General features: G+C 45.6%; 2 protein-coding genes across 4 annotated transcripts in view; both read right to left on the bottom strand.

Annotated features, from left to right (window-relative positions):
• The window catches only part of TMCO4 (transmembrane and coiled-coil domains 4), a 37770-nt gene extending 22718 nt beyond the window's left edge, over nucleotides 1-15052 (bottom strand). For 2 of the 3 annotated variants that reach the window (XM_009099600.4, XM_050982616.1), the window contains exons 1-7: nucleotides 14806-15052; nucleotides 12145-12329; nucleotides 11589-11763; nucleotides 7692-7719; nucleotides 5724-5856; nucleotides 699-796; nucleotides 100-243 (exon numbers count right to left, since the gene is read on the bottom strand). In XM_009099600.4, coding sequence (XP_009097848.2) covers nucleotides 100-243; nucleotides 699-796; nucleotides 5724-5856; nucleotides 7692-7719; nucleotides 11589-11763; nucleotides 12145-12323 — 757 coding nt within the window. In that variant the 5' untranslated portion in view covers nucleotides 12324-12329; nucleotides 14806-15052. The remainder of the gene's footprint in view (nucleotides 1-99; nucleotides 244-698; nucleotides 797-5723; nucleotides 5857-7691; nucleotides 7720-11588; nucleotides 11764-12144; nucleotides 12330-14805) is intronic. The other variant, XM_050982615.1, reaches the window with a different exon arrangement.
• A 1894-nt stretch (nucleotides 15053-16946) lies between these two features.
• On the bottom strand, nucleotides 16947-19176 carry RNF186 (ring finger protein 186). The gene has a single exon (XM_018924696.3). The coding sequence runs from the start codon at nucleotides 18550-18552 to the stop codon at nucleotides 17635-17637; it is 918 nt and encodes a 305-aa protein (XP_018780241.1). The 5' UTR covers nucleotides 18553-19176; the 3' UTR covers nucleotides 16947-17634.
• Between the last annotated feature and the right edge of the window lie 3206 nt (nucleotides 19177-22382).

Raw genomic sequence — 22382 nt, 5'->3', positions numbered from 1 at the left:
CTTCCCTCACTCTGCAGAGAGCTCAGTGGGGTCATTAACTGTGTTTGCAGACAAGATCCTGTGCCCCAGTGGCTGAGAGTGGTGTGGTCACTCTCTTACCAGTAAGACCAGCTCCTGCTGCTCCAAAAAGGGATGCCATGATAGCAATCCCAGCAGTGGATCCTAAAGCAGCTGCTCCAGCACTCCCGATGATCGTGGCAGCTCCTGCAGCAACCAGAGGGGCAGCCAGGCCTCCTGTCAGACCTGAGGATGCAGCAAGAGATATCATCAAACTATTATCACTTAAAAATCCCAGGCAGGCATTCCTTTGTGCTGGGAGAGGGCTGCTACTGCTGCTGGAAGAGCCCAAGTTCTTTGACTGACTTCAGATAAATGAAGAATAATTTCAAAGTCAAAGGAAGACTATGTGGTGATCTGGGGTGAGCTGTGCTCTGTTTGCTCAGGAAACATTGATCTAATTTCACACTTTTGATTTCAGATCTGATCCTCTTATAACATGACAGCAAAGCAGGAGAAAACATTTTTAAGTGGTGACAACCTCAGTTTAATACTTACCCCAGCTAGTGAACCTACACTGGAATAACTTTTCCAGCTAACTCTTTCATGTTTATTTTTGTGGGGCTGAAAATACTTTTCTGTGAGTCAGACCCCTCTCTGTCCCTGGTGCTGTGTCCCCAGAATGCCAAGGGCAGCCTCACCAATCACTGTTCCACCCCCAACAGTTGCCAGACCAATCAGAAGGTATCTCTTCAGCTTTTTCCTTCTTTCCTTCTTTTTTCTTGAGACTTCTGCAGTTCTGTGGGGGGAATTAACAGTACAAAAACTAAGGGAAAAGCTCAATGGATAACAATGCTGCATCAGAATCTGCTTTTATTCTCCTCAGTGTAACTTCACTCCCAGCAACAGTAAAAAGAAACATGCAGGTGTGAACTGTGACAGCACACTCAGACTTATGAGCATGGATTTAGAGATTTAAATTGAATGGATTAAATGGACCAGATTTAAATTGAAACAATTTAATTGCTACAAAAGCCAACAGATATTACTTACTCAGAAAACCCTTCCTAATAGGGCTGAAGCTTGTAAAAAAAAAAAAGAAACAAACAAAAAGTCAAAAGCATTTCATTAACTTTATGCTGCCTAAGTGTCCTAAAAACCACAAGAAAGCTAAGAAGAAACAGGGAAAAGTGTTTGAAATGAAAGGGAATAGAGGTAATTTGTGCTAACAAACAGAGATGCAATTAAACTGTTTTCCAATAGCAGTGTTTGCTACAAGCTGCTTTCTAATTGCACATCACAATATAATAATATAATAGGAATTAAACACAGTCATCAGTATGCATTTAAGCTGTGTTTTAACAAGCTTATCAGAAAGAGGTAAATAAACCAAAAAGAAACAAATTCCAGTTATTAGCCACTACTTTTGACTTCTCTCCAGTGTCTTTGTTTTCCCTCTTACAATAAGTGTTTCCATTTCAGAGGAAAGTGGAAGAAACAGAGGTTACTGGAATAAGTTGTATCAAGAGGAAGGTTCCTTCTGGCCTGTTTACACAGCAGTTAATCCAGGGCTTGAAATGTGACATTTATCTTGCTTCCAAACTTGGATATTTCCCCTGTTAATCCTAGCCTAATTTTGGATTTTCATTATCCATATAATTGCTTAATCTTTCCTGGAACCCCCTAAGCACACCGTAATTTTGATTAATACAATTTTACACGAGTCCCAAACAATATGCAGCTTTGTGAGGCACAGCGGGAGGGGAATGGAGCTCAGTGGGTGAAATCCCTGAGTCACTGCACTCACTGGCAGAACTCCTATGGACCTGCATGTCATGGAGACTACAGAGCCCCTCCAAAAAACCATTGCTCATTACCTTATGCAGCTGCAAACATGGTGTCTCCACAGACAATGACAGAATGCCCAGGTTGGAAGAGACCTCCAAGATCATGGAGTCCAACCCAGCCCCAACACTTCAACTAAACCCTGGCACCCAGTGCCACATGCAGTCTTCTTCTAAACACATCCAGGGATGGTGACTCCACCACCTCCCCAGGCAGAGCATTCCAGAACTTTATCACTCTTTGCATAAAAAACTTTTTCCTAATATCCAACCTATATTTCCTTGGTGCAGCTTAAGGCTGTGTCCTCTGGTTCTGTCAGTGCTGCCTGGAGAGAGAGACCAACCCCCACCTGACCACAACTACCCTTCAGGAAGTTCTAAAGAGTGATAAGGTCACCCCTGAGTCTCCTTTTCTCCAGGATAAACACCCCCAGCTCCCCTCAGTGGTTCCTCACAGGGTTTGTGTTCCCAGTCCCTCTCCAGCCTAGTTGCCTGCTCCGGACGTGCTCCAGCGTTTCAACGTCCTTCCCAAACTGAGGGCCCAGAACTGGACACAGTGCTCAAGGTGTGGCCTTGCCAGTGCCAAGTACAGGGGCAGAATGACCTCCCTGCTCCAGCTGGCCACACTATTCCTGATCCAGGCCAGGATGCTGTTGGTCTTCTTGGCCACCAGTGCACACTGCTGGCTCATGTTCAGCCGACTGTCAACCAGCACCCCCAGGTCCCCTTGTTCCTGGGCACTGTCCAGCCACACCGTCCCCAGCCTATAATGCTGCAGGGGGTTATTATGGCCAAAATGCAGGACTGGGCACTTGGATTTATTAAACTTCATCCTGTTAGACTGAGCCCAACTGTTCCAGGTCTCTCTGCAGAGCCCTCCTACCCTCCAACAGATGGACACATGTTCCCAGCTTAGTGTCTTCTGCAGATTTACTAACGAAAGACTCAATCCCCTCATCCATGTCATCAATAAAAACATTGAACAGAGCTGGCCCCAGCACAGACCCCTGAGGGACACCCCTGGTGCCTGGCTGCCAGCTGGATGCATCATCCTCACCAGCACTCTCTAGGCCAGCCATCCAGCCAGGTCTGAACCCAGCACAGAGTGCTCCTGTCCCAGCCCTGGGCTGCAGCTTTTCCAGGAGTGTGCTGTAGGACATAGTGTCAAAGGCTCTGCTGGAGTCCAAATAGACTCCTGCATCCTCCGGCCTTTCCTGCATCCAGCAGGTGGGCCACCTGGTCATAAAAGGAAACCAGGTTGGTCAAACACAACCTACCCCTCCTAAACCCCCGCTGGCTAGGTCTGATAGCCTGGCCATCCTGTAGATGCTGTATGATGACACTCAGTATGAATTGCTCCATTATCTTGACAGGTACTGAGGGCAACACCTCTCCAATTTCTGCACAGCCACAGCTACTTCTACAGCCCCACAGACAAAGCAGGATTTGGCTATCAGAGGATCATGGAATCACTGAGGTTGGAAAAGATCTCCAGGACCATCAAGTCCCAGCTGCGCCCAATGGCCACCCTGTCACCCAGCCCAGAGCACTGAGTGCCATGTTCAGTCCTTCCTTAGACACCTCCAGGAATGGGGATTCCACCACCTCCGTGGGAAGCCCCTTCCAATGCCTGAAAGCTCTTTCCATGAAGGAATTCCTCCTGATTTAGCCTCAACCTCCTCTGTCACAGCCTGAGGCCATTTCCTCTCATGCTTTCCAAATGCTCTACTTTGTGCCTTAATCACCAGTCTGAATGCTCGGCTTTGGATAAAATTGGTCCTGGAGTCCAGGCTGTTCATACCTAAGCTGCCAATACCAAGCAATTTCTGTTCTACATGAGGTTCATCAGCTTTTACACTGTGTCTCAGGCTGACAATAATGACAAAAGAGCTGGAACATGTCTAACTTGGAGTCAGTTGGAATAATGAGCAGTTTGAATTATGTGGGGAGAAAGAGAGTAGCAGCTAAATCCTGCCTGCTGATGCAGTAAATAAAAGAAGTTTTGCCTGTCACTGCTTCTGTTCTGGAGCTGCCAGCAGCTGCTTCCTAATGGCTCCTCCATTACCATTATCACTGGATTACCAGACTGCTTTTATCCACTGTGGTAATTAACTGCTGCTTCTGGTTTTTCTCTACCCTCACTGAGCTCAGATGTGCAGTTTCTTGCCTGAACCACAAATTATATTCAGAGAGATTGTTATGGGGAATTTCAGGTGATTTTCCAATAAGGAAAGGTGCCGGAGCACACATCAGCAAGGGAATGTTGTGATGTTTTCCACTTTCTTACAGAACTGTGTACAAAAGAAAGGCTCTCACCTGCAGGTCTCACCATTTGGTGCAACTAACATGGTTTAAGTAGTTTGAACATTATTCTTTAGAGTATTGTACATTTAATCTCATAGGTTCTAGGCCTCAATCCAACATATCCACAGCTGCAAAGGCAGGAGCAAAATCTCCTGTTAACAAATATCAGTAAAAACACCTGTGCAGGAGCTGCCAAACCCCTGGTTGGTTATTTCTGTTCCAAAACCTCTTGCTGGTCAAAGCTGGAAGCATCCCAAGTACATAATGGTATCCCAGCCCCAAAATCTGTGAGGTCAAGGTGGTGACAGGTTTATATTTTGCTTCCTTTCCCCATTGACTCCTGACTTCAAATCAAAGAAAGGGTCATCAGTTCCCCACAAATCTCCGCCTCATTTAAGCATAGCAACAACAACGTGTTCACACTGTGGTCTTGGGCTCCTCTCACCATAAGGATTTTTCTTTGCTTTTTATCTAACAGACATTTATTCCCATGGCTGCAATTTGGGCAAAGGACAAGCTAGGAATCCACAGCAGACACAGAGGAAGCCCACTGGGCTGGCAGCAGGGTTTGAAATCCACATTGTTCTTTCACTGTTATCAGACACAGCTTAAAGGCCCAGCACTGAGTTTGTTTTCACAAACTACAACAAAACAGTCCCCATTAATACCAACCCTTGCTCCTGCACACCAAATGTTTAGAAGTCCACTGTCTTTGAGATTATTCTGACTTTCCCTTTTTACAGTGTGCTATAAAGTTAAGCATTATTTAAACACAGCTGTTACTGGAAGATACCCATCACATGCTGGACCCCATGGTAAACATCTGAGCTGAACCATGGCAAGGGTGTTGATTAAAGACTTTATTAACATTCAGGGTAATCTCATAACCCGTTTGCTGAGTTGACAGATGAAAATATTTCCCTTGAGAGTCCACTACAGACATGTTTACTGCCTTAAATATTGCTAAAGTGTCATACAATTCCTGCCTCATGAGAGGAATATAAAGATACTACATTTCTTATAGATACCAAGAATTAATCCTATGTTAATAACATGGAATTATGAGCCAGGTCTGTACATATCTGAAGATTCAGCCTGTTGCCCTCAGAAATCTCCCTTCAATAGGAGTTATCCAGCTGTCTCTTAAAGATGCTTAAAGACAGATCCAGAGACAATGAACAGCTGAGGATCTAATCCAGATTATCTGTAGCAACTTCATTCTGCAAGAGGCAGTTCTATCTGAAGGATATTGGGCCAAGAGACAAGAAGATCTTTGTGATGTATTTATGCAAAACTTACAGTCTCTGAGAAGCAACTGGAAAGAGGAAAGGAGGCAGCCCAGACCAGAACAGCCTTTACCAGTGTGCAAGGCCGGGTCTCCGTTCTGATTTTAAGAATGCTGAGCTTTTCTTCTTGTCAGTGCTGTGAGGGCTCTGCAACCCTAATCAAGCCATAAATGATTACAGTAAGAGACATGTGGGGAATAATCAGAGACTGGACTTAGGCACAAGTAATTACCGCTAAGTTTTTGAGCACTGGCAGTATTTTTTGATCCCATATCAACCCAAACGTTCTTACTCTGACTCTTCCTCTTTTTGTTCCTTCAGGCTCTCAAGCAGAGATTCCTCCAGGACTTCCAGATCCTCCAAGGGAATTCTCAGCAGCCAGCTGACACGGCAGATCAACACCCTGGCTCGAGCATCATAGGATCCTCAAAGAGAGAAAAGCCCAGGAAATCAGTCTGATCAGTCTGATGACAGAGTTTAGTTAAGGAGCAGAGTACTCAAAGAATGTGTCACAGAGCAGCTCCTTCCCCCTGACCCTCTTTTTCTTCCAGGAACATGAGAAGAAACTGATAAATGGAAAATCCTTCTTCCCTGCAAACAGAGTCACCGCACCAGGTAATGCCTCTTTGGCAGGAAAAGGATCTCAGATCCATCCTGTCTCCATCCTCTGTGGTAGAGGCCTGCTGGCAACTTTTCAGCAGAGAAATGCTGCAGCAGGACCACTGCTAACTGGAAATATCAAAGATGTCTGTGTGAGTAACTGGGCACAACCCACCTCTTCCTGCACCACTGCAGGAAGGTGGCATTTTGTAAAAATGCACCTCCATGCAAAAGCTTTATCTTCTCCTTTGGTGGCAGCAAGAGGCACTCAGGAGTGTAAAGCTACACACTAGCTCCCCCAGCAGCACCACGGACAAATGTTTGCTTTCACACTCCCTGCTGAAGATGCAGGAGTGGACAGTGCACTCAGACAACAGCAGACAACCGAACTCAATACTCCTGGTTTTGTAAGCAGGTGTTCTTCAAGAAAAGACATCTTAGAAGAAAAAACATCTTAAATGTAATAGATTTTAAATCATTTGTGCCAACTCTTGCTTTTTAAATGTGTTTCTCTCAGTAGCATCTCCTACTTCCTGATGTTTGGCTTTTATAAAGGGTTCTTGGTGCACTCTGGGATAAAAAACACAATTGTTTTTCTCAAGGTGGGTGAAGACCTGATTACAAAGAATGTTAGTAATACCCGCTGCACGTAAATCAAATATTGCATAGGGCAATCTATTAAGATTGTTTATTTATTACCATCATTACCAAGATACCAAACTAATTCTGTAGCCTTAAATGACACTCTTGATCAGGTTTGTGCGTGGTTGAGAAATGAGGACAGGATTTATCTTGCACGTCCTGCAAGTCCAGGCAGGTGGAACAAGTCCCCTTCTTTCTTCTGTCTGCTGACACTGCTGGGCTCCTTCCTCACCAGACTGGTGGGAAGGCAGCAAGGCTTGGAAAGAGATTCCTCCTAAATTCCAGCTTTACAAAATAAGCGGTTTTGCAATAACTGTCTTGTCAATTTTCCATTAAAAATAAAGCAAGAACAAAAACTTGTTTTGTTCTGCAGTGCAACAGGCTATCAGCAACCAGTGAGCTCTTTCCTGTGAGAACATGTTAAAACACAGAGATTTAAAAAATGCAAGTAGTGATAGAATCCAGGCTTCTTTTAGAAATGAACATTCTGTTCAGCAGACAGTCTTTATTTCATTAATTTTATCAGACTAATCCATGTAATGGATTGCAAGCCAGAGAATTGTTTTATGTGTAATATAATATATGAGAAAAATCGCATTTCTTTATAATGGGCTTCACAGGACACTCTGGAATTTATAACCTGATATTTTTATTTTTTTTTAGGCAACCAGCAGAAAATATTTTAGGCTGAGATTTTCATAACAGCTTTACTGCCTTCCTAAAGGAAGAGAATACCTCACTCCCTGGCAACACTGGAGAAGAACCATCCCACTCCATCACCATTTACATCTGTTTGGCAATGTATGGTATGTGACGGTAAGGAGGTGAAGAGCTGCTCAATTTTCAGTGGGTATTATTAACCATTCCTAAAAGAAGAGTTGTTTTTCCTGAAGGGGATGCAGAGAAGGAGTGTGCAATTTTTGCCAGAAAGGAAGCTGAGATGAAATAGGATAGTATCATTCAAAGTATCAGATGTAAACTCAACTATATTATTTTTACTAAGAAAAAGTTAACTTACCATCTTGAAGAGAGAACGATAAAAGGTCCTAAAGAGAAGGAAAAAAAAAGAATATTCAATTTAAAATTGATGATGTAGGTCTGGAGGGATAAAAATGGAGGCATAAAACCCATCACACTGACTGAAATTACTGCAGCAGCTCAGTTCATAAGAGGGAAGCAGAAAGTTACAATTCAATGAGGCAGCACAGAGCAAAACTAGTCCAAAATTCTCTGAAGGCCAGTACAAAGGGCTGGACAGAATCAGATAATGTTTGGTATATGCTAAGGCATCCCACATGTTTTGTTATCACCCTGATCTTACACCAGACTTCAAAGTTTGGAGGAGCAGGGCTCTAATGCTCTCACTCTAATGCCTTCTACTCCCTACAGTCACATATGCAACACTACTAACAAGTTTGGATGTTCCTCTAATGGCCCCTATTTTCTTTGGCATTCTGGGAATTCACAGCTTTAGGCAGTAAGGCTGAACTGGCATGAAGTTCTTTTGGATTAAGTGACTTAAAAACTCAGAATTTATGGCCATCAAGATTGAGGGACTTGACTCCTGTGTTGGCTCTTTACCATAAAAAAAATGGAAAAACAAATCAATTCAATAGATGGTTTCTATGGATAAATCCATGAAAAAGAGGCCAGTGTTTTTACAACTGTGTTCTCCTCTTTTATTGCCACTGGACAAATTCTAAGCTCTTTATGTGACTACATTAAGCACCAGCTCAGTTGAGCTGCTTCCCTCTCCTACACACAAATACAGCACAGCTGAATTCTACACAGAATCCTTTCAGCCCTCTGGGAACACAAAAAATGCAGCCAAAGATGTAGGAGGCTGCCAAAGAGTTTATGATTATTAGTCCTGTAAGCTCCCAAGCACAGTTTGTACAGTAAAAATGTCTCTAACCTGAGAGTCCTACACATGAGGAGTGCAGAATGCAGAACAAACCATCGTGAACCAACCAGAAGAGAGACAAACTGCAGACTGCTCCCCAGGCTGGCTGGTGGGGTGTGGGAATTGAAGACATCAGTACAGAGGGACGGATGTTATTGGTTTCCCAAAGCCTGAGTACTGGGAGTGCCCAGGGATCAACTATGTGGGCACCATCACCTCCTCTCGGGGTACATTTCTGGGGGAAGGGTTGGCACAGAGGTGTCAATGCCCAGCAGAATGTGCAGGGCTGGGAGCCTGGAGAAAAAAGCTGACCAAGCAAAGGGCCTCGAGTCTAGAATAAGGTGAAGCTTGTGACGTTGTTGCCAGAGTTTTCCACAGCCTGCCACAAGCAGCCTCTGGAAGAGGCGATGGTTTGTGGGCAATAAACTCTGCCTGAGTCAGGCTCAGGGAGCTGGGGCTGTGACTCAGGTCCCGTCCTGTCTGCCCAGTATCACCTGTGGCACCTCATAACAAACCACTCCAAATAAATCTGGCCTAAGCATGCACACATGTGCCTTTCAAAAGGTCAGGGAGGCACGTAAGTAAACAGGTGATAAACTGTTTTTATGGCATCTGTGCCAGTTAGCACATTCAAATTTAGGCTGCAGTTTAGGCTGTGCACGTTCTGCACATGCAGGCAGCTGGAATCCAACCAGCAGTGATTAGATTAGTTCACAACTGGTTTGTTTTCCTCCCTAAGCAGCAGTTGTTATATTGCAGCCTTACTGTGAAGTCAGTGTTTTGAATCTCCATGAAAACTCCATGAGAAGACAATCACCCATATGACTGAGAAGCCTTACAAAAGAAGGGAGTCTTTATTCAGTCTTTGCCAGCTTTTTCTGAGTTTATGCAAGTTCAAAACCCATTTCCTTAACAACAGAGAGCCCCAAATCCACATTATAGTGAATGTGGGTAGGAAACCACTGGAAAATGGGCATTCCAAGTATGTTGAGAGATAAAACATATTCATAATAAGAATTTTCAACATATAATCACCCATCACAGCTTCTACACCTCTTTTATTACATTGCCTTCCCATACCACACCCATAGCCTGCTATGACAACTGTCTTTAAAGGATTCAGTTACCACCATCTGCCTGTGTGCTAATCATCTGCAGTGACTCAAAAGACACAAAGATAAAAAAAATCCATAATCCTCAGATGTTCATTGAATCAATGGTGAGCTCACATCTAATCTACTGACTTCATGGATCATCTCTTCAGCTCCTTTGACATGAAGAGCTTTCCAAAAAAGGCAGCATTAATGCCAGCAAGGCCTTGCCACTGAACAGGCCAAGCAGTTAAAGCAGATACTTAATAAACAGTAAATATTGCATCAGCAGCAGCTGAAGACAAAGGAGCACTAGAACCATAAGGCAAAAGATCAATTTTTCATAAAGCTCTATGCCATAGCTTGTTTATTTCCAGGTAAGAAGGAAAAAGCTGATCTCAGCTTATCGTTATGTTTGCCACACACCTGGGTTTTTTTCCAGACACACCTCTTCTGCCTTGCTGTACTGAAGTCTTTCATTCTGCCTCTCCTCTGACAAAATCAATCATCTTGCCCACATGCAGATGACTGTGTAAGGGATTGCTGCTGTGGCATTAAACTGATAGTTATTCCTCATCTTTGCTTTCAACTGATCAAAGTGTCTATGGTTTCTGTATTCCACCAAAATCCAGGGGATAGCCTCAGTTTCCTGTCAGGGCAAAATCCCATGTGCTCCCACTGATCCAGAGCCACTTTTCTACAAGCGCATGGAGCCCTCATGCAGCATAAGCTCAGAGCAAGCACAAGCTAAGTTTCATCCTTAATAACTCAGCAACAACGCAGGAAAACCTGCCTCAATGCAGAAAATCCATCCTGAGGCAGAGAGAATGAGGGAAACAATGCAGGAAGCACATCCAGGCAGAAAGAATGAGTGTGGATGTATTGAATTTGAGGAAACAGCATCCAAAGAGCCACTTTTATTTTAGAAGAGCTGCTCTAAATTATTAAGATCTCTGTTGCTGTCCTTGTACTATTGTAGGACTTTAGGCACTGGAACATTTGGATCAGGAGCAGATCCTCTGAGGCATTTCATGGACTGACAGGGGAGAGAAAAAGCTGACTGAGGAAATGGGAGCCGGTCAAGGTGACCACAGAAGTTCACTGCTCTCTTATCTCCCCTAACACAGCCGAGTTCTCACATCTGCTGTTCTGCCAGGCCATTGCTCAAGGTGAGTGTGTGATAGCCCTTAATCAGTCAATATCAGAGCACTGGGTGTACTTGGGCTGTCTGGCTCAGGGTGACAGTGCCCACGTTCTGTGTGGCATCAGCAGCAGGTTAATACTCTCTTCACCCTGCATGGCATAACATGAGGTTGGATAAGGAGAGATCTTCCCCAGCAAAAACAAACGCTGCCAAAATTCTTCACTTCTTTTATCTTTCCACCAGCTTTTACAGCAGCACATTATGGAGCAGTCCCAGTTTCACTTCCTCAGTGAAAGAAAATAAAGTCACAATAATTTCCTTCTGGTCAAAATGTACTCTGGGAAAAAGACTTTGGAAATTGTGCTCCTTGGAGCATGTGTGTGGAGGTGGTTTGTGATACATATATAGTGAAGGAGCTTTCAAACAAGTGAGAATCATGTCTACTGTGTTCAGGGTGTCACTAAAATCTGTACAACGTGTGTATAAATGGAGACCACTGCAGTAACACAATCAAAGTAAAACTCTGTCAGTTCTCTGTTCTGTAGACTGAAACCATCAAAGGCACAACTCAGCAGACAGTGACCATGCTTCACGTTCACTAGGAGGTCTTTATGGATAGACTGCCAGTCCCCCCCACAGCTGCCTATAAATAAATGCCTATCAGAAATATTGATTTCATTTCCCTGACTGCACAAGCAGCACTTCAGCTGCAAACAGACAGATATGACAAACCTCTTTTGCAAAGCAAACAAGGGCAAGGGGAGCACATGGACTTACCTGGGTAATGAGAAGTGGATTTTCTTTCAAGATGGGATCCTTCAGCAAAATTTCAGTGAAAGTTTCTGTGCCCTCACCTCCTAAGCCATCAGCAAAGGCTGTCATGGCAGGTAAGACAGCATCAGGCAGGTCCAGCCACTTCACAAAGCCCTTGATGAATTCTGTCCTGAAGGAGCTGTAAGGCAACAGAAGCAGTTAAGGCTCCACAATTGGGTATTTCAAGGCTCTACAACTGGGTATTTTTGGAAGCTTTGAGGAGTCTTTGGTTTCAAACATCGGTTCACACAAAAAATCAAAGCATCAGGAGTCAAAAGAAGGTGAATTGCTAAATAAACTGGCTAAATAAACAAGGAAATAATCTGAGTGGGACAAGACCTTGCTTCAGTACGTGCTTTGATGTCTGCAATGTTAACAGATGTGTTTTGTGCTGAATTGTAAAAGCCTTACAGGTGCACTCCCCCAACTTCAGAGGACCCTGCACAGAGTCTGATAGCAGCTCTGGCTGAGCCACCACCCAAACTCTACCTGGCCTGCCCAGGCCTGGCTCCACTCATACCTTTGCTCGTTTTCAGGGAACAGCCAGGCCAGGGATATCCCACAGAGCGCCGCGTACGCAAACCTCCCGTCTTCAGGCAGCTGCCGGCCCAGGAGCACACCCGGCTCCCTCTCCCCACCTTCCTCAGCCTCCTCCTGCTGTTTGGAAGCCCTGCCTTTCCACTTCTCCTCTGCAGCCATCTTCACCTGCCAGTTCAAGGAGGAAAAAGCAGCAGAAAAAAACCAACAACATACAGTTGGAAACCAGGAAGTGAGGAGACAAACTGCCCTTGTTTTCACTGCCACACTTGCAAATGGAATTAAATCAAGTCTGACCAGGTCCAGCCTGTCTGCTGCCCCCAACACGCTGCTGTGACTAAAAAAGACACAGGAACAGGACACAAATGAACAGTTCACCCATTCTCAAATGCTTTGCACAAAATTAGCTGACAATAAATATTTCAACCTGCAAAAGGACAAGTTCCCTTTGGGATGCAAAAGGATTGGGCTCTGTTCAGGCCTATCAGTCCCACACCTAGTGCAAAAATAACATGAAAATAAAAGCTCTGCCTCTGGTATAGGGACCAGTACAGCTGCCTGGGAAATAATTTTCCTCTCTCATCCTCAGACCAAATTTCTCCTGTTTGTTTTGCTGACAGCATTAGGGAAGTTGAGTCCAGCTGCAGCCTCTGAGAAGGATTTTGATGTGTCCCACAGCCACTGCTGTGCTTTGCTTGTAATATTCCTCCCCTATACAACCTACCACTGCTCTTTCCCTAAAAATAAGATCCCCACACCAGACGGACCATGAGCTGGGCCAAGGTATTATTTTTTAGAGTGTAGATGTGCACACTTCCAAGTGATGGTGCTGGCAGAAAACTGAGACCTCAGGCAGAGGTGACATCAGCTACCTCATTTCAAATTCAATCTGGGTGGCCCTGGTCCAGGGCTCACTTCCATCACCTGGAATTTCTACTGATGACCTTAAGATCCAATCAGTTTCTAAGGGGCCTAAATCACCCATTTCATTTTATAGTTCAAATTGTTTCCTTTCTTCCACACCCTGGCTAAATAGGAATTAGGAGCCCATGACACTACAAGTGACTCCCAGGGGATGCAGACCTTTATGGATCGTTTTAGAGCCCTAAAAGAAAAAACTTCAACAGGAGCTGCTCTTTTTAAAGAGAATTTATTATCTGCATGCCATCTCTCATGGTCCTTTAGGAAAGGTGTCTGTCCTGCCTTCCCACTCAGAAACTCTAAACATCCAGACTTCCAGACCAATTTTCCCAGGAATAATCTAACGCTTAAGTTTCAATAATTTTACAACTATTTGTCATGTCTGCTCACCTCTGGACACATTATGGGAGACAGCACTCCCATATATAAAAAATAAAAACCCCCTTCCCTGACAGATTTATTGATTTCTTAGCTTGGGCTCATATGAAAAGTGAAGCAGCTAAAAAAGATCCATGAGCAGTACAACTGTTTAACCTAATTTCCTAATAACATAAAATATGGAGCAATAATGGAGCAAGACTGTGGTGGCTTCTGGCATGCAACAAATAATTCAGAGAGCTGAGCAGCTGAAACACCCAGAGAAAGTTTCTGGAAGGCTTTGCTCTGAAGATGCTCATATCAATGTATTTCCCTCTACACAGGTATCTTTTTCCTTATAAACATGTAGGAAAAAATGGGCTTGGAATTTTCACACATACAGCGTAAAAAAAGGGCAGTGTGTTATTTACTAAAGAAAATGTGGGCAAGAAGTTTTGCCACAAATCCAAGATGAGGAAATTGAGAGTGAGAAACATATTCCAAAAGTTATTTATTCCAAAAGTTTTTAAGTCTCATGGCACTGGAATTCTGATCCATGCCTTGAACAAAGTAGTTCAGCAACCAACAGCATTGCCATAATCTGAACTGTCCCTTGAAAGAGAATTTTTTATCACTTCCAGATCTCATTTTTCAAACAAAATGCTTTGTTTTCTCGAGAAACGATGTATTTTATGTAGCAAACAACACAATCCTCTTTGGAAAGCAGAAAGATAATTCCTTTGGGGATCTAAAACTGTAAAATACACGTGTTCCCTGCAGCTGAAAGAGGAAATAGAGATAGGCTGGCATCGTGTTCGTACTAAACTGTGACAAAGGCAACCAAACCATAATCTCCACAACCTCCCAAAGTTAATGAGGCATCTCATTAACTTCAGAGGAGCGGTTGAGGGTAATTATTCAGACGGGGCTGGCCAAAGAGCTCCGTGTAAGGCACAGTGGAGACAGCACAGCCCAGCTATGGTTACGCATCACACACAACGCTGTGACTGTGGAAACATTAGGGCAAAAGAGATTTTCTGGGGACCTGCACATGGCTCCAGAGGTGCTGGGAGACCACAGCCTCTGCTTTTAATCTGTAGATACGAGGTATAAACACGGAATGCCGTTAATTCAGTTCTGTCTTGATGCAAGATCACATAAATGCGTTATGAATGGGCCACAGGGATCAAAGCACGAGGGGACAGGGACACGGAGAAGCCCAAAGCTTAAGTAGTTGGAAAAGTGAGCGTGTTTAATTCAGTTAATCCTAAGGCTAGCACAGCAGCGGCTGAGAAGAATGTCCTCACAGTGAAGTGAGCAAAGCTGCTTAGAGGGAACAGCACATTGAGAAGCTTGAAGGCAGCACCTCAGCTGAGGAAGCAGTGAGGGCGGACACCGCCACAGCTGCCCGTATTCACGTTTACCACAAGTCCTTCACGTCTGAAGTCTCTGCTGATCCAACACAGGCACCTGTTTACGGAAAGCGGCGCTTCTGGCTACGCTGAGGGGAGGGAAGCAGCGACCAGAGCAAGGGAGCGGCCTGAGGGTACGGGACGGTCCCGCCCGCTCGCCCCTCAGCCCGCGGCGCTGCCGCCGCCCGGCCCCGACCTGCCGCCGGCCCGGCCGACTACCGAGCACCGGGAACCGAGCACCAACTACCGCCGCCAGCGCCCGCCCCTTCCTGCCCGGCCCGGCCTGCCCGCCGGCGCTGACGGAGGGCGCGGGGAGGACGGGAGCTGCGCTGGGCTGAGGGCATGAGGGGCACTGAGGGGATCACGGAATATTCTGAGCTGGAAGGGACCCGCAGTGATCATCAAGTCCAACTCCTGAAGCGAATGTGAATGGCCCACAGAAGGGATCAAACTCCATCTCGGTGTTGCCAGTACCATGCTCCAACCAACCGAGCTGACCCCGGGATCACCTGAGGGGGTGGTGAGGGATGAGGTGATGCTGCCTAGCCCCATTTCTCATTGTAATTCCCCCTCTGTCAGGCCACAGTGTATTACCCAGTCTCTATCCGAAATCAGGAGCTAGCCAGGTAAGGTAAGCAGGGCCTGGGACTTCAGAGCTGAAACTTTCTTAACCCGCATGAATTAAACTTGAGTGCAAGCAAATCCTTTACATTTTGGAACAGGAATATAATCCCATTAGCCTTTTCTCTATAAATTTAATTGCTGCTGCATAGTCTTGCATGGTTATTGAACCTAATTATCTTGTCAGATGGGAATGTGTTCAAAAGATAGCAGGTTCCAGAGCCTCATGACTGCCACCAGCATCGGTGAACTCTGAATCACCTGGGTGTTAGTGCTCTCAGGCTGAAAAACATTTCAGTGGAGCTGCTGAAGGAAAACTTGGAAGGTGCTGCACTCTGTGGGTCCATAAGGATTCTTTCAGAGGGCCAGTCTCGCCCTGGAAAGCACACTTCTGTATGCTGCCCTTTCCTGCTGACCGTTTTTTTTTTTTGGCTGTGTAGAAAGTAGTGTAATAAAACAATTCTTTTGGAAGGGTAAGGTGAAGCATAATAAGAGATTTCACTGGTCATATTCATTCTGTTTTCATTTCTTCACACCCATGTGCTGAAAACATACATTTGCTTGCAGGATCCCTTGTGAGTGATCTGTTCCGGCCAATATTAATTCATTTGTTGCAGACCTTTACAGTACCAGTCACCCACTGGTGTTGGCGAAGGGAACTGGACAAGAATATTTTCTGTGAGCTTTAAGACTTGCCCAGTGTTTCTGAAATTATTTTCAGCACAGCTAAATATCTGGTCCAGTCTTTTTATTTGGAATAACATAGTATTTGGGTTTAAAACTACCTGCCTTTTTTCCCAGGTGGAAAGCTTTTTTCTGGTTGGTTATTAGCAAATGTCATATGTATTCTGCAGTAAGCCTGTTGCTGTCCAAAGAGATGAGAAAATCCAAAGGATTTATATCCCCTGAAGGCTCCCATTCCTGGCAGAAAACAAACCTGTGTTTTCCAAGACTTTAGCTGTACAAGAGCTCCTACCCTCTTAGTCTAAGCTGCTTTATCTGCTGTGAGACACTCTGTGTATTTATACACTGAACAACTGCAGGACATCAGTTTCCATTCTTATCAAACACAAATATTTACCTGATCCAAGGTCTCCTGAGATCCTTGACACTCTTAAACATGCAGTTTAACTAGAGAAATCTATTTTTTTTCTTCCGTTTAATTTTAGCTGGGTTTCGGGGTATTTTCTTAGCAACTAAGTATTTTTTTAAATGAAGGAGCACTCCAACATGTTACTGCTTTGCTTTACTCACCAGCTCAGCTCTGCAGAATCCCTAATACACTTTCTCAGCTGCAATTCCTGTCAATAAGTAAATTAGAAATTGTTTTGACAGTAATTGTCAATGAGGAATTGAAACAAAGAAGTCAATGAGCAATTAATATTATTTAAATTTAATGGAGACATTCCATTTAAAAATATCACACGTGGTGTGACACAGCAATCAGTGGATTTCTGTTTACCTCTGTGAGCATCTTCAACGGCAATGTAAAGGGGGCAAGAAGAGAGGTCCTGCAGGTTGCCTGATAAAGGAATTCAGGTGAGAGGAACTATTTCAGTGCTAAATAAAGTGGGGAATTTGGAGGGTCATGAGGTTTTTGAGCCTTGCCCTTTGCAAGCCACAAACCAAGATCAGGAGCATTGATTTTGCCTCTTCCTCTCCAATTTTATGTGTAACTTCAAAAGACATCAACTGACATCCCTGCCAGGGATTGAGGTGATAATCTGGGTTAAAAAAACTCTTCCAAACACCCACTCCCTGATTTAGCAGCTTTATTTCCCACTCTGCCCCACGGAAAGGTGTCCATGTTTTCAGAGTGGGAGCAGCAACCCCGGGGTTTTGCAGGACATCACCTCCCAGGTGTTCCAGATAACATCCTGCAGGGCTGATCAGGAAGGGACACAGACATGAACAAAATGGCAAAAGCAAACCAACACAATTACAAAAAAAAAAAAAAGTGTGAAAACACATAAATATCAACATATAAATAGTTCCTTTTGTTTGCAGTAATGAGACTTAACAACAGTGTGCATTGGCATTGAGCCAGCTCAGCCAACTGTTGAACTTATTCTCGGAGAGATTGTTTTTAAGTCCAAAACTCACTGGCGTGCCCACGCACCTTGGCCCGGTCCCTGATCTCTGGGACAGGCAGGTTAATTGTTTCAGGCAACAGTAACAATGTGGATCTCCTTGTCACAGGAGGCAGGGGAGTCCTTCTTGCACCTGCAGTGGAATTTAGGAGTGCAGCAAAGCACCATAGACATGAGCAGCCCCAAAGTGAGCAGGAGACAAATTACCCATTTCACCCTCCCTGAGTACATGAAGGGGAGGATGAGCATGGTGAGGATCACCCCAAGCAGCAGGAGCAGCAGGAGTCTCTGCACAGCCAGGCTGCTGTGTGCTGGGCTGGTTTCCTCTGTGTTCAAAATGTCTTGGCTGCTCTGAGTCCAGCTGTTGCCATCCAGGCCCATGGCACAGATGTACACCTCAGGGTTTGAATCAAGGTTCTCCAAGCGCCCCAGGATGTCTTCTTTATTCTGGAGCGTGCGGATGAGCCCTCCTGACACGAAGGTGGGTTTTCTGCAGAGAGGGCAGGTGATTGTCCAGGTGCTCTCCTCTTTCCTGAGGATCAGCTTGAGGCAGACAGCGCAGAAGGCATGCTGGCAGTCCAGGAGCTTTGGGACTCTGTAGATGCTGTACTTGTTGAAGCAGATCATGCAGTCCATGTCCAGGGTGGCTGTGTCTGAGCACTGGTGGTTCAGGTCCAACGTGCTCATTTCGGAAGAGTTTGTGTCCGTTAGCACAGCAAGCGGCCTTGAGTTTGGAGAGTCTTGTTCCAAAACTGCCGGTTTAAAGGCAGCAGAACTGTCTCTCTCTGTTCCTGAAGGACTCTCCATTTCTTCTGTACACTCTTCAGTGAATCGCACTCTCTTACATTCTGAGTTTTGTGTTACGGATCCTGCTCTGCTCATTTCTGCTGCACCTCCTGCCACGGGTGCTGGACTGTTTGCCTCAGCCTGCAGTACTCCAGGAGCTGACGATCTGTTTTCCTTGTTTGGCTTGTCAGTGGATTTCTCCATGGAGATAAACCTCGGTGCAGCTTGTCTCCCCTTAGCTGAAGGATTTCCTGAGTCTCTGGCTCCTTTTATGTGTTGCTGTATTCCTGCTGTATGCCTGATTGATTAGTGAGAGCCTTAAGCCAGTCATGCTCTTACAATATATGTTTTTATGACATGGGGACCAGAGTTAATGATTGACTTCCCAGCCAAGACAGTTTACAATGACTGATAATATCAGTGGGCAATTCCTGTCCGGAAGCAGACTCCATGGCATTAGCAGACCACTCTGACAGCCAGACACTACCATTATTATTAAATTAGAACCCTCTTTAATGAAAGCAATTTCATTGTTCTCCAAACAGTGCTCTGCTAGACAGTGACAGGCTTGGAGGAATTACCTCTTTCTAACATTGGTGTGCTGAATGCAGTTCTTTGATTAAAGCATATGTATCACCAGTTCTGGGCTCTCTGGGTAGGAAGTTTGCTCTTGGTTTAGAAACACTTACTACCCGACAGCACCAAGTGAAGAATGAGATTGAAATTACTAATTTGACTGTTGAATGTCCAATTGTTATCAGCTCTTTTATCATATGGTATCTCTTTATTCAGCCTAGGATAACTCTTTTGCCCTGTTTGTTTTAGTCATCAGAAGGTTTCCAGTACAAACTGAAGCATGACTGAGGCTCACACAGGATCTCTCGGAGCCCATGAAGGAGATCAGAAAACTAAAAGCAAGACCAGTGTCCTAGAGGGTGGGACCATCTTCTTTCCTGTGGTGTTCACCGAACAACCTTGTGCACTTGGGAATGCCCTTCTTGAGTGATTTTGTGAATATTCATCTCATCTGAAAAAAATGCCTGAACAAAATCCCTCATTTCTTTCTGTCTCTAATTTCTTTCTGCCTTTTTATTTGAACAGTAAAATACAGATGGTTTCTCAGCAAGAATCCCATGGAAGGAATGAATGAAGGAAGGGAAGGCTCACTAATCCCAAAAAGCCATATGAGGTCAGTGTTAGCAGCAGAAGACACACAGTACCACACTGGTAGCCTCAAGTGCACCTGAATGCTCACACTGCCCATGCCCCAAAGTCCCAACCCCTCCCTCCCACAGAGGAGCAGCAGAAAGAAATCAAACAACTGCAGATGAGAAAGGCAAGGAGTTCAGGAAGGCTCTAATCTCATGAACTCGCTGGAGGGGGATGAGGTGAGAAGAACTTGTTCTTATTTGCTGAGAAATAGAAGGTTTGTCGTAAGCAAACTTCGTCAAAGTGCCTGAGCATTTCTGTGTTTCTGCTGATGTGGCATGAGGTCGTGCTTGATGGACTTTGGGTTACCCCAAATTTTAGGAGCCTGAGTATCTCTCAGTTGCAGAAGCTGGTATCAAAGTGCAGGAATGTCTGGAAGTAGCTGGTGAACTGCAAGACTCATTTCTCTTTAAAAAGAAAATTTTCTTTTGCATTTCATATAACTCTTTGTCAGCAAGTTCATGCTGTTAAAAAGATCCACTATTTTTACAAGTGGCAACCACTTGCCACTATTACAACAGTTTAGAAGTTTCAAATTAGCTCTGTCAGTTCCCATGTCCAAAATGAAAATGTCTTAAAATCTCCTGATTTGTAATTCCTAGAACAATATAAAAACACCTTGCAGATGTTGGAAGTTGGAACAGACACCAAGAGGAACAACTACACTCCCAACATAAAAAGTTTAGAACTAATTGGGATGAATTCATGCTCCATGTCTATCTGCTCTGTGTTCTACCAGTGGGTGGGGGGTGACTTGCCTGTCTTTTGTGCTGGAAAAATAGTTTTTTCTTGTCCTCCACTGGCAAAGTTTTCAGCCAAGCCCTGATTCCGGCTCCGCTTTGTCTCTGGTGTCACGAGTGATGCTCTCTAGCTGGCATGTGCCTTGTGCTTATCTGAATTGCTCACAACCCATTAATGCTCCTCTATCTAATTACTGCCTCATTAATCGTTTGTAGTCAGTTTATGTACTCACGCTGTTTTCCTGCTTTTAGTGTGTTTGGATAACAAAACGTGTTTCTATGAAATGCTTTATATGGAGTTGTTTATAGCAGGAAATAGATATAAAAGAGCAGTTGTGTCATTCCTAGTAAAATCCTCATGTGCCACAAGCCAAACATCCCAGAAGATACTGGGGATACTCCCATGAGCTTCTCCCTGTGCTGAGCTGTGGTTCAGGCTGTCGTGAGTCTGGACAAGAAGAGCAGAAAAATGACCTGCATCTTAAAAATCCCTGTGAGGTGAAGGCTCTTATTGTATTCCTGGGACTGTTCTCGTAGCGTTCCTCACAAAGCTGTTTGGATGTGCCCTCTGAGTAGGAATCAGAAATTGGTAGAATCCCAGATTGGTTTGGGCGGGAAGAGACCTCAAAGCCCATCCAGTGCCCTCCCTGCCATGGCAGGGACACCTCCCACTGTCCCAGGCTGCTCCAAGCCCCATCCAGCCTGGTCCTGAACACTGCCAGGGATTCAGGGGCAGCCACAGCTGCTTTGGGCCAGGGCCTGCCCACCCCCACAGGGAAGGATTCCTTCCCAATATCCCATCTATCTCTGTTCTCTGGCAGTGGAAGCCATTCCCCCTTGTCCTGACACTCCAGGCCTTTGTTCACAGTCTCTCTCCATCTTTCTTGTCAGCTCCCAGATGAGAAAGGTACTGCAAAGCTGCAATTAGGTCACCTTGGAGCCTTCTTTTCTCCAAACTGAACAATCTCAGTTCTTCCAACCTTCCCTCATGGGAGAGGTGCTCTCTGCTGATCTTGGCCTCCTGTGGACTCGATGTGCAGCAGTTCTGACAGCACCGGGCAGTTTCTGTCACGATACCAGCAGAGGAAACCAGAGTCACAGGCACAGCGAAGCCCTGGTGGCTGCTGCTGCTGGGTGATTCCTTCAGCCGGTTCCTGTGGGACACGTGGAAAAGCCAAAGAGCAGGAGGATGGCAGGAAATCCTCCCCAAGAGCCCAGCTCCAGACAAATCACCCATCTTACTGTGCCCCTTTTCCTGCATCCTGTGAGGTGTCTCCCTCAGTGCTAGAGGAAGCAAGACGCGGAGCTTCACTTTATTACACTTATCACATTTAATTAATCCTTGCTGTCTCGGCTCCGCTCCTGCCCTGCCGCTGCTGTCAGCCCTGTTCCCCTGGTGCCACCTCGCGGGTAGTCAGTCTGCTCACCTCCCTGTTTGCTGCGAGTTCATTTCGCAGCGGTGATCTGGGGCTCAGCAGACACGGCCTGCAGCGCCGTGTCCCGGTGCAGAGCGACAGCAGAAACCGCCCACCCGTGATGCCAGGGCCGGGAGCTGTGCCGGGCAGCAGGGAAATGCTCTTGGGCGAGGGGAGTGCAATTAGCAGCAGAGGCCAATTAGCCGGAATCCGGGAGCTTTTGGTACAACATCGGTGATTGTGGCGTTGCTTTCCGCAGCCTCCCCAGCCCTTCCCCGTGGACGGGAAGTGCTGGGGAGGCTGCGGAAGTGCTTCCTCTAGCACTGAGGGAGACACCTCACAGGATGCAGGAAAAGGGGCACAGTAAGATGGGTGATTTGTCTGGAGCAGGGCTCTTGGGGAGGATTTCCTGCCATCCTCCTGCTCTTGCTCTTTGGCCGCTCCCGGCGCTTGGCTGCACCGTCCTTCCCGGCTGCACCGTCCTTCCCTTCGCCGCTCCCGCTCTTCCATCCGCAGCCTCAGTTTCCCCCCGAGACCCCGCTGTGCCCTCTGCCCTCTCTCCTCTCCTCTGCCCTTCTCCCTCCTCCTCCTCGAGGATGCCCGGGCGGGCGGGCGGGCGCGCGGGCGCTCACGTGACCGCCTCACGTGAGACGCGCCCGGTGCGCGGTCA

The sequence above is a fragment of the Serinus canaria genome, chromosome 21, assembly GCF_022539315.1.
Source record: "Serinus canaria isolate serCan28SL12 chromosome 21, serCan2020, whole genome shotgun sequence".
In the NCBI taxonomy this organism is placed as follows: Eukaryota; Metazoa; Chordata; class Aves; order Passeriformes; family Fringillidae; genus Serinus; species Serinus canaria.
This window is presented reverse-complemented; position numbering and strand designations above follow the sequence as displayed.

What these genes read in the sequence shown, in the direction of transcription:
- RNF186 (XM_018924696.3), bottom strand. Translation starts at nt 18,552, where the DNA reads ATGGAGAAATCCACTGACAAGCCAAACAAGGAAAACAGATCGTCAGCT.